The sequence below is a fragment of the Engystomops pustulosus genome, chromosome 5 (assembly GCF_040894005.1).
Source record: "Engystomops pustulosus chromosome 5, aEngPut4.maternal, whole genome shotgun sequence".
Lineage (NCBI taxonomy): Eukaryota > Metazoa > Chordata > Amphibia > Anura > Leptodactylidae > Engystomops > Engystomops pustulosus.
This window is the reverse complement of record NC_092415.1, coordinates 187,361,761-187,374,867: the sequence shown is the minus strand read 5'-3', so window position 1 is coordinate 187,374,867 and position 13,107 is coordinate 187,361,761. Positions and strand designations below refer to the sequence as shown.

The 13,107-nt window shown below is 42.9% G+C and overlaps 1 protein-coding gene across 1 annotated transcript in view; it reads left to right on the top strand.

The window, feature by feature from the left end:
* Window positions 1-13,107, top strand: part of ZEB1 (zinc finger E-box binding homeobox 1) — a 91,740-nt gene that overhangs the window by 62,747 nt on the left and 15,886 nt on the right. The window contains exons 4-5 of the mRNA XM_072154059.1: window positions 4,685-4,846; window positions 12,371-12,573. Of these exons, the coding sequence (XP_072010160.1) occupies window positions 4,685-4,846; window positions 12,371-12,573 (365 nt within the window). The remainder of the gene's footprint in view (window positions 1-4,684; window positions 4,847-12,370; window positions 12,574-13,107) is intronic.

The following is a 13,107-nucleotide window of genomic DNA, read 5'->3' as shown; positions in this document are numbered from 1 at the left end:
CTCCTTTATTGGAGTCCAGCTGTGTTTAAACTGATTGGACTCTATTAGGAAAAGCACACAGTTGTCTATATAAGACCTCACAGTGCATGTCACCACACATGAGAATCATCGGGTCTAAGCAACTGCCCAAGGTGCGCAGTGACTGAATTGTGGGAATAGGTCGTGTTTACACAACAGTGACTTGTATTTAGAAAAGAAATTCAAGCACAGCAGGGTGGGGAGGAGTATCTCCCAAATGCATATGTGTTTAGACCTAAATGCTTAGCAACACATGTTCTGCGTTTTTTTCTGAAAAAAAAAAAATGTGTGAGGCTTTTCTAAACACATTTGCGATCGGGAGACCAATCATATTTCACCGAACAAATGCTACCCTGGAGACTTTTAGCATTATGGATGTGTACAATGCTAGGATTCCTGTATATTTGCGTGTAAATAAGCCCCAAGTCTCCCAGGTAACCTCCCAGAACTTGATGCCCCCTTTTCAGAAACTAAGACAAATGAACATTTGCAATTTGGTCTGGGGTCTAAATATTTAAATATTATGTGGGTTATGGACATGTCCTCTATGAATCTTCTCAATATCCCATTTACAAGGTTCAGCAGAGCCCCCAGGGTCTCAGTGGGTGCTAGGTTACAGCGCCATACACCAGTGGTAGGTGGTGCAGAGCTGTAGCGTGGTAGTTTGCATACTCCTTTTTATATGTTATTTTCTTTATTCTAATTACATCTGCCAATTATCCCATCAAGTAATTGACCTGGAGGAATTGTTTTTAGGTGAGAATTGCTGCCATTGTAATTAAAATCCAGCGTTTCCCTCCCTCTGTCACTAGCTGACAGTCTTTCAATAGCAGAGCAGGCATGTTTCTTTCAATTCCTTTTCCTTTTGTGGATTGTGGTTCTTTCTCCTTTTTAAAGATTAGCTCTACCCTTTCCCCAAGTGAAATCCTCAAAACAAAATTTATTAAAACAAACATAAAATGTAGTTTTCCATAGCAACCAATCGGAGCGCTGCTTTTATTTTTTAAAATGGCCAAAGAAAAATAAGAGCTGAGATTTGATTATTTTTAGCCATTCTGTCTTTAACTTTTGTGTGGTAAAAGTGTGAAATTCATTTCAGATTATTTTTGTTATTGTGTGTGGTGTCGTGAGGGGAGGTCTGTTGTGAGCATTTTTCTAATATACTTCATTAAGAAATTCTGCTTGGTTGGTAAAGCAACAGGCTGCAATGTGCCCCTTAAAATATTACTTCTACATTGCTATGGTAAATTGGGATTTAAGACAAGTCTCTCTCTCATCTCTTGTTTCTTACACAGCTGTGGGTGGTAATCCTTGCTGCTCTCTTCCCTGGCTGTAATCCTCCCTTCTCAGAGCTGTGTAACCAAACACAAATTAGTGAGCTCTTGCAGCTTTCATAGACACACACTGTACAGGCTGAAATATACATCTCTGTGGGAGGGAGTAGCTAACCCTAACAAAACAGAATTTGTTGATAAAGTATATTAGAAAAATGTTTGTCATCATCCCCCAACACACAAAATTTTTTTTCAAATGACGGTTACGCTTTAACTTTTAAATATAATATAGTTATAATTTTGCGATGTGAAAAACTGGAACAAGAATAAAAGTTGACTTTACATACCGGCCCTTCCATCCGCCTTCAAGAAGGTTTGACTTTCATTGAGGGTCATTTCAGCCCTGACATTTCTCTGTTAACATGACATGAGAGGCATCGGGACAGGACTGGATTGATGTATTCTCTCATTGCTGTCATGTCAGACCCTCCCAAATGAATGAGGTTTCCCGGTTTCTACCCACTTTTCTGGAAATCGCAGGGTGCATCTGATTTATCAGCCATCACTTCTGACAGTAATCCAACTATATCCGAATAATTCACTGGTCTGGCGCTATAATACGTAGATGATATAATACCGCCAGTCAATGGGACGCCAATGTGTAGAACGTAACACCTTTAAATCATTAGTCACCATATATATGTCTTTGAGTTGTCTTGTGTTTTTCGGAAGTCCTATGACTATGGCCATCGAAACTCATTATATAACAATGCATTACCCAATCTCCCATTGTTTTATTATTACTTTCACTGGTTTTTATTCATAACCTTAAAGGGGCTGTACAGGATTGGAAATTTTTTCACTATTGGCCCATAGAATATAAAATTAATAATTAAATTTACCCAGCTACTTACCTTTGGTCCGGGCACTGGTGGTCTACAGAGGCTCAGCAGTTATGTCGCATAGACGGCCCGCACCCAATCTAATCTCTGCAAGATTATTTATAAGGGCACTTTATAAGGTTAATCTCTATATACTTATAATCTGGAGACTTTATCGGGACCATTTTTATAAAGACTCAAAAGGGTGACAAGTATATCGGCAAGGGCATCTCCACTAACAAATGGAACTTATTCCTAGTCAGCGCCATGCCATGAAGAATCACTGTTGTTTTATTGGATAAAATCATTTCAGGTGTCTAGAAAAACTCAATGGGGAAGATTTATCGAGACAAATCTAAATAATACCCGAACCTGGCACAGGATATACAAGATATACAATATCAACAGTTTTCCAAATTTAGTCTACTTGTGCACCAGAATGAACTATACACCTAGTAGATTTCAGCTGTAGTCTGCATCAGTATTCAGATGGAGGTCATACCAAAATAGGCGGGGCTAAGGCGTCCCCACCCTGTACACTGCAAACCACGTCTTTGAAAAATGGGTGTGGCAAAGTGTAAAAGTTGCAATTTGCTGGCCATGCGACATGAACTCCGACTTTTTCATGCCTTGTACATCAAAAAACTGGGTTTATTGTACCAAAAAATTTTCAGCCATTTATTTCTATGGGAGAGAATTATGAGCATGCTCTGTGACCTATGCAGAGGGCATTGTGCAGGGAGGGGAAGGAGTTGAGCTATGATAATCACCTGTTCTGAATGAAAAGTCCTGTTGGAGTGATAAATTTTGTGCATTGTGAAACCTGTTTACAGAAAAAAATTTTATTGTGTAAGGAAAAATTCTACAATTTTCCAATAAAATTGGAAAAATATATAAATGTACATTTTCCCTTTTAAAGGGAAGCTTCATTGTTATTTCCAGTGTACAAAAACTGGTCGCTAGTCATGTGATGTCACACAGGTGCGCGGCTCGTTAGATCCCTGGTCATGTGATGTCACACAGGTGCACGGCTCGTTAGATCCCTGGTCATGTGATGTCACACAGGTGCATGGCTCGTTAGATCCCTAGTCATGTGATGTCATACAGGTGCATGGCTCATTAGATCCCTGGTCATGTGATGTCATACAGATGCTCGGCTCGTTAGATCCCAGGTCATTTGATGTCACACAGGTGCATGGCTTGTTTGATCCCTGGTCATGTGATGTCACACAGGTGTGCGGCTCGTTAGATCCCTGGTCATGTGATGTCATAGAGGTGCATGGCTCATTATATCCCTGGTCATGTGATGTCACACAGGTGCACGGCTCGTTAGATCCCTGGTCATGTGATGTCATACAGGTGCACGGCTCGTTAGATCCCAGGTCATGTGATGTCACACAGGTGCATGGCTTGTTTGATCCCTGGTCATGTGATGTCACACAGGTGCGCGGCTCGTTAGATCCCTAGTCATGTGATGTCACACAGGTGCGCGGCTCGTTAGATCCCTGGTCATGTGATGTCATAGAGGTGCACGGCTCGTTAGATCCCTGGTCATGTGATGTCACACAGGTGCGCGGCTCGTTAGATCCCTGGTCATGTGATGTCATAGAGGTGCATGGCTCATTATATCCCTGGTCATGTGATGTCACACAGGTGCACGGCTCGTTAGATCCCTGGTCATGTGATGTCATACAGGTGCACGGCTCGTTAGATCCCAGGTCATGTGATGTCACACAGGTGCATGGCTTGTTTGATCCCTGGTCATGTGATGTCACACAGCTGCGCGGCTCGTTAGACCCCTAGTCATGTGATGTCACACAGGTGCGCGGCTCGTTAGATCCCTGGTCATGTGATGTCATAGAGGTGCACGGCTCGTTAGATCCCTGGTCATGTGATGTCACACAGGTGCGCGGCTCGTTAGATCCCTGGTCATGTGATGTCATACAAGTGCATGGCTCATTATATCCCTGGTCATGTGATGTCACACAGGTGCACGGCTCGTTAGATCCCTGGTCATGTGATGTCATACAGGTGCACGGCACGTTAGATCCCAGGTCATGTGATGTCACACAGGTGCATGGCTCGTTATATCCCTGGTCATGTGATGTCACACAGGTGCGCTGCTCGTTAGATCCTTGGTCATGTGATGTCACACAGGTGCGCGGCTGGTTAGATCCCTGGTCATGTGATGTCACACAGGTGCGGATTTCTATCCACAGGGAGTTAACAATGAAGCTTCCGATAGAATGACAGCAAGCAGAGATCTAGAAACTGTAAGGAATTCAAACAGAATGTATACTGAAAACTTTCATTAGATAAACAATGTAAATTATTTGCTGACGACCCTTTTAAGGATTCCTTTTACAATATTATTTTCTCTAGATTGTGTTGTGTAAAATGAGAATATGTTCTGACAATACTTTTTTCTTTTAAGTTTCTTTTTATTTAGTTTAATATAAATATGTTTATTCTCTTTTATAAGACCGTTAATAATCTCCTATCTCTCCGTAGTTCATGATGAAGAATGTGATTCAGATGTAGAAAATGAACAAAACCATGATCCTAATGTGGAAGAGTTCCTCCAGCAAGGTGATACGGCTGTCATCTATCCAGAAGCTCCCGAGGATGACCAGAGGCAAGGCACGCCCGAGGCTAGCGGCCATGATGAAAATGGTAATTAAACCTCCAAAAACTGCTCTCAAGTCCTTTTTGTCTATGTTAATGCTTACTAATGGCCGCAGGCATCGGACTCTTATTATAAACATCGGATTTATCCCTTTCCGTGTATTGGCATAGAAGGACTTGTGCCATATTCACTTTATATATAATCAAAATAAGTGGTTGTATTTATGTATGTGCATTAGGATTTCACTGGTTTTCTAGCTTTTTTTACCATTTCTGAACTATTTTCATGTATAATATTTCCATGATTTGAACCAGTGATTGTGATTCTGGTAATGACAGGGACTCCCGATTCTCCTGATCCGTCCCCGAGTATCTCCTCTAAGCAGAGTACTATTGCCGAGCTTGGCCATCACATTTGCATCTATGGGGTTGAGGGAATGGGGCTCTACCAAATAGGAGACCACCACCTCCACCATGCAGAACAAAGCAATAACATGAAAATGGGATCTTTATCTGAACGGCGCCGCTGTCTCTTTAAAAGACCCAGTCAAATGGAAAAACGACGGTTTATTAATAAAACGTAACCATAGAAATGATAACACGTCGCGCTTCCGACTTGTCGCTTTTCTTCAGATAAAGCATATCCTACCATCTTAAGCAAATTCGACATGCAGCGACTCTATATGGACACGTCATTGGTTAGAAAGCAGTGAGTAGTAGTAATCTACCATCAAAATCCATCATGATAAACCAGGGACACTTACTCATAGATCCAGGCACCGGGACTGTGGTAATTGTCTTATATTTCTTTTAAAATTATGCTAATGTGGCAGTTCCCAGAGCTTCCCTGTGCTGTAGCTTCACAGGCTGTTACAATGAGCACAAAAGGTCTCCAAGGGGAGGATGAGGCATGTTCTGCTCATTGTAACAGCCTGTGAATCTGGAGCACATTTGGTGCACCCCAATAAGTTTGCCAGGCTGGCGGATGAGGGGGATATCAGCTCTGGGGTAGCAATGCTGCAGAAAGACGTGGCCGCTAGCAAACAGGGGACTGTCTGCTCCGGTAAGAAGGGTAATGGGAGCACAGGCAAGGTCAGACAGGTGCTGGTAGTGGGAGATTCCATTATTAGGGGAACACACAGGGCAATCTGTCACAAAGACCGTGCATACCGAACAGTGTATTGTTTGCCGGGTGCTCGGGTTCGGCATGTTGCGGATCGGGTTGACTGATTACTAGGAGGGACTGGTGAGGAACCAGCGGTCATGGTCCACATTGGCACTAATGACAAAGTAACAGGTAGGTGGAAGGTCCTTAAAAATGATTTCAGAGATTTAGGCCATTAGCTCAGGGCAAGGACCTCAAAGGTAATTTTCTCCGAAATACTGCCTGTACCACGTGCCACACCAGAAAGGCAGCGGGAGATCAAGGAGGTAAATAAGTGGCTCAAAAGTTGGTGTAGGAAGGAGGGGTTTGGGTTCATGGAGAACTGGGATGACTTTTCTGTCGGCTACAGGCTCTACAGTAGGGATGGGCTGCACCTCAATGGGGAGGGGGCCGCTGTTTTAGGGGAAAAAATGGCTAGAAGGTTGGAGGAGTGTTTAAACTAGAGACCTGGGGGGAGGGCAACTACACTTGTGCAGGGCAAATAGACGGTGTACATAGAGAGCTGGGAAGAGTCATAGTCCATGGGGGAGGAAGGGGGGCTGGAATGAGATTGGGGAATAAGGACAAAAGGAATACGGACAGGGAAAACCATATAAAGTGTATGTACACAAATGCCAGAAGCCTCACAAACAAAATGGAGGAACTGGAACTCTTGATGTTGGAGCGGAAGTATGATATAGTGGGTATCAGCGAGACATGGCTGGACAGTAGCTATGACTGGGCTGTTACTATAGATGGTTATAGTCTTTTTAGAAAGGATCGTATAAATAAAAAAGGGGGAGGGGTTTGTTTATATGTGAATTCTTGCCTCAAGCCCGTCCTGCGAGATGACATCAGTAATGCAAATGTGGAGTCCCTATGGGTGGAGATAAGAGGAGGGAAAAAGAATAATAAAATATTACTAGGGGTTTGTTATAAGGCTCCAAATATAATGGAGACAGCAGAGGAAATGCTGATAAGTGAAATGGATGCAGCTTCAAAGCATGGTGAAGTACTTATCATGGGGGACTTCAATTACCCAGATATTGACTGGGGGGCAGAAACATGCAGGTCCTTCAAAGGCAGCAGGTTCTTGTCAACAACAAAAGACAATTACCTGTTGCAGCTAGTTCTGGAGCCAACAAGAGGGGGGGCACTGCTGGACCTTATCCTTACCAACAGACCTGATAGGGTATCAAAACTACAGGTTGGGGGGAACCTGGGGAATAGTGATCATAATATCATTGATTTTGTATTACGCTTTACTAAGAGCGTTAGTGAAGGGGCAACCAAAACTCTAAACTTCAGGAGGGCAAATTTTCAGCAACTAAGGGAAGACCTTAAAGGCATAGACTGGGATAATGTTCTCAAAGACAAAAGCCCCCCCCCCAAAAAATGGGACTTTTTCTCATATATTCTGAAAAAGTCCTGTGAGAAACACATACCTTATGGGAAAAAGCATAAAAGGAACAAGAAAAACCCTATGTGGCTAACTAGTCTTGTAAGGAAAGCAATAAGCGAGAAAGATAAAGCGTTTAAGGTGCTAAAACATGAAGGTAGCGATGAGGCATTACAGGATTATAGAAAGAAAAATAAATCCTGTAAAAAGCAGATAAAGGCCGCAAAAATAGAGACTGAGAGAAATATTGCCAGGGAGAGCAAAAATAATCCCAAATTATGTTTCAAGTACATAAATGATAAGAAACTAAAAACAGAGAGTGTGGGTCCCCTTAGAAATAACATGGGGGTCATGGTGGAAGGAGATGAGGAAAGGGCCAATCTACTGAATGTCGCCTTCTCAACTGTCTTTACCCAGGAAAATCCCCAGGTAGAAGACACAATGAGGAATAATGTTAATTCTTTTTATAATGTCAACAGTTTAACCCAGGAAGAGGTACGGCCTCGCCTCGCAACCACTAAGATAGATAAATCACCGGGGCCTGATGGCATACACCCCCGGGTTCTGCATGAATTATGTACGGTGATAGACAGACCGTTATTTTTAATATTTGAAGATTCACTGAGGACTGGTTATGTTCCACAGGAATGGCGCATAGCAAATGTGGTACCAATATACAAAAAAGGATCAAATAGTGATCCTGGAAACTACAGACCAGTGAGTCTAACTGCTGTGGTGGGGAAAATATTTGAGGGGTTTATTAGAGATGCTATCCTGGAGTATCTCACTGTGCACAACCTTATAACTCAGCGTCAGCATGGGTTTATGAGAGATCGGTCCTGTCAGACTAATCTGATTGGTTTCTACGAGGAGGTAAGTTCAAGACTGGATCTGGGGGACGCTGTAGATGTTGCATATTTGGACTTTTCAAAGGCATTTGACACCGTGCCACATAAAAGGTTGATATATAAAATGAGACTGCTGGGAATAGGAGAAAATCTATCTGTGTATTTGGGTAAGTAATTGGCTTAGTGATAGAAAACAGAGGGTGGTCATTAATGGCACATTCTCAGATTGGGTAGATGTTACCAGTGGAGTGCCACAGGGGTCAGTATTGGGGCCACTTCTTTTTAATATTTTTATTAATGACCTTGTAGTGGGTTTACACAGTCAAGTTTCAATATTTGCAGATGATACTAAGCTGTGTAAAGTAATAAATACTGAGGTCGATAGTTTAGCATTACAGAGGGATTTGTGGAAGCTTGAGGGATGGGCAGAGAAATGGTTGATGAGGTTTAATGTAGATAAATGTAAAGTTATGCACTTGGGCCATGGAAACAAAGAGTATAATTATGTTCTAAACAGTCAATTACTTAGTAAAACTGAAGCTGAAAAGGACTTGGGCGTATTGGTGGATGGTAAACTTAATTTTAGTGACCAGAGCCAGGCGGCTGCTGCTAAAGCAAATAAAATAATGGGATGTATCAAGAGAGGAATAGATTCTCATGATAAAGACATAGTTCTGCCCTTATACAAATCCCTGGTCAGACCACACATGGAATATTGTGTACAGTTTTGGGCACCAGTATATAAAAAGGATATAGTAGAGCTGGAACGGGTGCAGAGGATAGCGACCAGGATTATTAGGGGAATGGGGGTATTAGAATACACTGACAGATTACAGAATTTGGGATTATTCAGTTTAGAAAAAAGACGGCTGAGGGGAGACCTCATTACAATGTACAAATACCTGAACGGACAGTACAATGATCTCTCCAAAGATCTTTTTATACCTCGGCCTGTGACCAGGACAAGGGGGCATCCTCTACGCCTAGAGGAGAGGCGATTCTACCATCACCATAGACAAAGGTTCTTTACTGTAAGAGCAATGAGACTGTGGAACTCTCTGCCGCAGGAGGTTGTTATGGCGGACTCTATGTACATGTTCAAGAGGGGCCTGGATGACTTTCTGGAGAGAAAATATCACGGGTTATGGGGATAAAACATTTATTTAATTCTCAAAGGTTGGACTTGATGGACTTGCGTCTCCTTCCAGCCTTATATACTATGATACTATGATATGGTACTCCCCCAACCCCCACAGAGCCCTTTGGGCTCATTAGTACAATTTTAAAAAGTTGATTTTAGAAGCTAGGAGGCCATGGATAACTAATGTAAGGAGATTACCACAGTCTCGGTACCGGGATATCTTGCTTAATTTTGATAGATTTTCTTTGTCTCCTAGAGCTAAATGGAGCAATGGTCACAAATCCACTTAAACTTTACATCATATGGAGCATGATGTAGATTGCTTGACCTCTAGGTTCTCAATGGTCAGACATAGGTCAGTCTGCTTAACCTCCACCTCCTATTTAACATGCTGCCTGCTGATAGGACTCTATGCATAATCTACTCAGCTCCTCCTGCTCTATAACATGCTGCCTGCAGATAGGGCACTACATGAAATCTGCTAAGATACTCCTTCTCTATAACATGCTGCCAGCAGATAGACCAGGAGAGGCAAAGCAGATTGTACAATGTGACCTATCTGCAGGCAGCATGTTATAGAGCAAGAGGAGCTGAGCAGATTTCAGTGTCCTATCTGCAGGCAACATGTTGTAGAGCAGGAGGAGCGGAGCAGATTGTACTTAGTGTCCTATCTGCAGGCAACATGTTATAGAGCAGGAGGAGCAGAGCAGATTGTACATAGTGTCCTATCTGCTCAGCTCCTCCTGCTCTATAACATGCTGCCTGCAGATAGGACACTGTGAAATCTGCTCACTCCTCCTGCTCTATAATATGCTGCATGCAGATAGGACACTATGTACAATCTGCTCCGCTCCTCCTGCTCTATAACATGCTGCCTGCAGACAGGACACTGTGAAATCTGCTCAGCTCCTCCTGCTCTATAACGTGCTGCAAGTAGTTCAGACTACATTTTCAGGTTGACATTCTAGAAGATAAAATACGTGGCACAATGCGATCCTGTCCCTGATTGTAAGAGTGGACAATGAGGTGGATTTTACAAACATTCACCCTGTCTGGCTTCTATAAAAGACCCGTCGTCTGTGTCTCCTCCACATGCTGACGGGGATGGGACCACTTTGAAGGTTCTTTGAAGGTTTGGAGGCTTCAGAAGTTTCTATAGCAGCAATAACACTGCTGGAAAATGAGTAGAAATACAAATAAATCACATGAATCCTAATGGCGAGAGGTTGGTAATGTCTGCAACAAGGTGCAATTTACTGTAGCAGCTGGAAGCAATAGGATACTTTGTAATAAGAATACAATGACTTGTGATGGCCGTGTGAGGAGAAAGTGATTGCTGGAAGGAAGAGTTCTAACATCTAACCTCCGTTTTCATCTCGCGAGTCACCAGCTATTTCAGAGGTCAGGTATACAATGAAATTTTAAGGATGTGAGAGTTTCTGATTCAGCGCCCGCCTTCTACCTCAGTACATGAAAGAGAAGGTCTACCGCCCCATAGATATGCACAGATATCACTGGAACTGGCTGCAACGGCCTGATCCTGGATCCCTGTTCTGTTTACCCATGCACTATAAAATAAAATATAATCAGACATCTCTCCTACTCACTCCTAGTTTGTAACATTACTGAACCTCCTTTCATTTATCCCAATCACCCCAAAATTTGGATTCCGTTTTCTATGACTTCTCTTGAGCTGCACCAGTTTCCTGGAATGTGCTATCCAGGACAGGCAAACTATTACCCCATTATCCATAGTTTTAAACATGCCCTTAGGACATCACAGACTTTGATCAAGTTCTTCTGCATTTCCCTTTCTTCTACAGTATTTAAACCTGATCTTTTAACCTAATGGTGTCTGTACCCCAGGCACTTAGGTTCAGGAAGTAAGAGTTCTCCTTATGGAGACTTTGCCAATAAAAGCTGCCTTGCAGGCGTGTGGAGACTTTATAGCCATTGATTCTCCACTGGGGGATTTTGGGAAATATTTTTTTCAGGATATAAACCAGTATATCTATTCCAGAAGGAACAGATTCTCAAATGTTCTGATGCGGTTGCAACTTTTGCTTATAGTGCAAGGTAGCTAAAGAGTTAACTTTTTCCTTTTCCAACATATTAGCATGTTTCAACCACTTAAAGGGGTTTTCTCGCGAATCAATGATGAGACCCTCACAGATCACGAAAACGAGGGTTCAAATGGGGTCCCAGTTACCTCAGTTGTACCCCTCGTCGATCCCGGAGAGTAATGGAGCAGACGATGGCACATGAACGGTCATACACGACTGTCTGCTCCATTACTTTCCGGGAGCGACGAGGGGTCCGATGGGTTCCTAGTTACCTCATTCGGACCCCTCGTCGTTTGTTCCTGTGGATAGGGCCTAACTTTGATTCATGGGAAAACCCCTTCAATCATATATGACAAAAACAAAAAACAATGACTTGGTGAGTTGGCTGAGTATTGTTTCTTGGAGTTTTCATCGAGTTTATAGGGGTATCCTTCTTGCAAACCATTGCAGGTCGTCCATTGTGCACCATTTTTTTTTTTTTTAAGTAAACGACGTTATGGGAGGATTTTTCATGTTACAAGTTAAGTGTATGCTGTGTATTGCTTCTCTATGGAAGATGTCAAGTTATGTACCGTCATAGGTACAATGGGGGTGGCAGCACCTCCTTGTTATAGGGGTGCAGAATGGGGAAAGAAGGCCAAGGTTAAGTTTGTTAAATGCAGGGATTCTAAAGTGGCTGGTATGGCACAGTTACCTGGGACAGTATGGCATCAACTTTATGAGATTTAACGATTTCAAGTTATTGGTTAGCGCTTGAAAAACATGGCTTCTTTCCAAAACCAGCACCACTCATGCCCATTGGTTGTGTTTTACGCTGCAACCTGGTTTCAATAACTTCTGTGGAGCGAATTGGTACCAGACCCAACCGATGTGGTGCAGTTTCTGGAAGAAAGCGGCCATGTTTTTCTAACACTGGAGAACTTTTAAGTACAGTGAAACACACGTATGGTAAATGCATGATTCAATGTCGTCTACAGGAACTCCAGACGCGTTCTCCCAACTCCTCACCTGCCCATACTGTGATAGAGGATACAAGCGCTACACATCGCTGAAGGAACACATCAAGTACAGGCATGAGAAGAATGAAGATAACTTCAGCTGTTCTATGTGCAGTTACACATTTGCATATAGGACCCAGCTTGACCGTCACATGACCTCACATAAATCAGGAAAAGATCAGGTATGTTACAGGCCTGTTGCAATTTTTTTTTTGTTTCCCTATGGCCCTATGCACAGAACCGTATGGTGGCACGTGATCCGGACACTCAATTTGTGGCCACACTTTGACTGAGCTGGCCATCCACGATGCAAGATATAGGACAGGTCCTATATTTGGCTGCATTTGTGGCATGGCCACTCGGCTTCTATGGAGAGTGTGGAGTGAGGAATGCTCACACCCCATCCCTATTCTGCACCCGGCCGTGTGGTACACACTGGTGAGTACACAGTTGTGTGCATGAGGCCTAAGACGTGTGTTCTATGTACACACGGGTGCCCTCAATATGGACTTCATATTGCACTTGACTGGTGCTTCAGGAATACTCCCTCCTAAATGTGCAAGCCCCATTTTAGTTAGGACCCCATTGATGATCAATTAATCCATGGTAAATTATAGAGTGCACCGTGTGAAAAGCTTCAAATACTTTAAAATTTGCTTCTGGACCCCATGTCAGGTTGTTGCTACTATCCATGAGAAAATTGTGGCTTCCCTTAC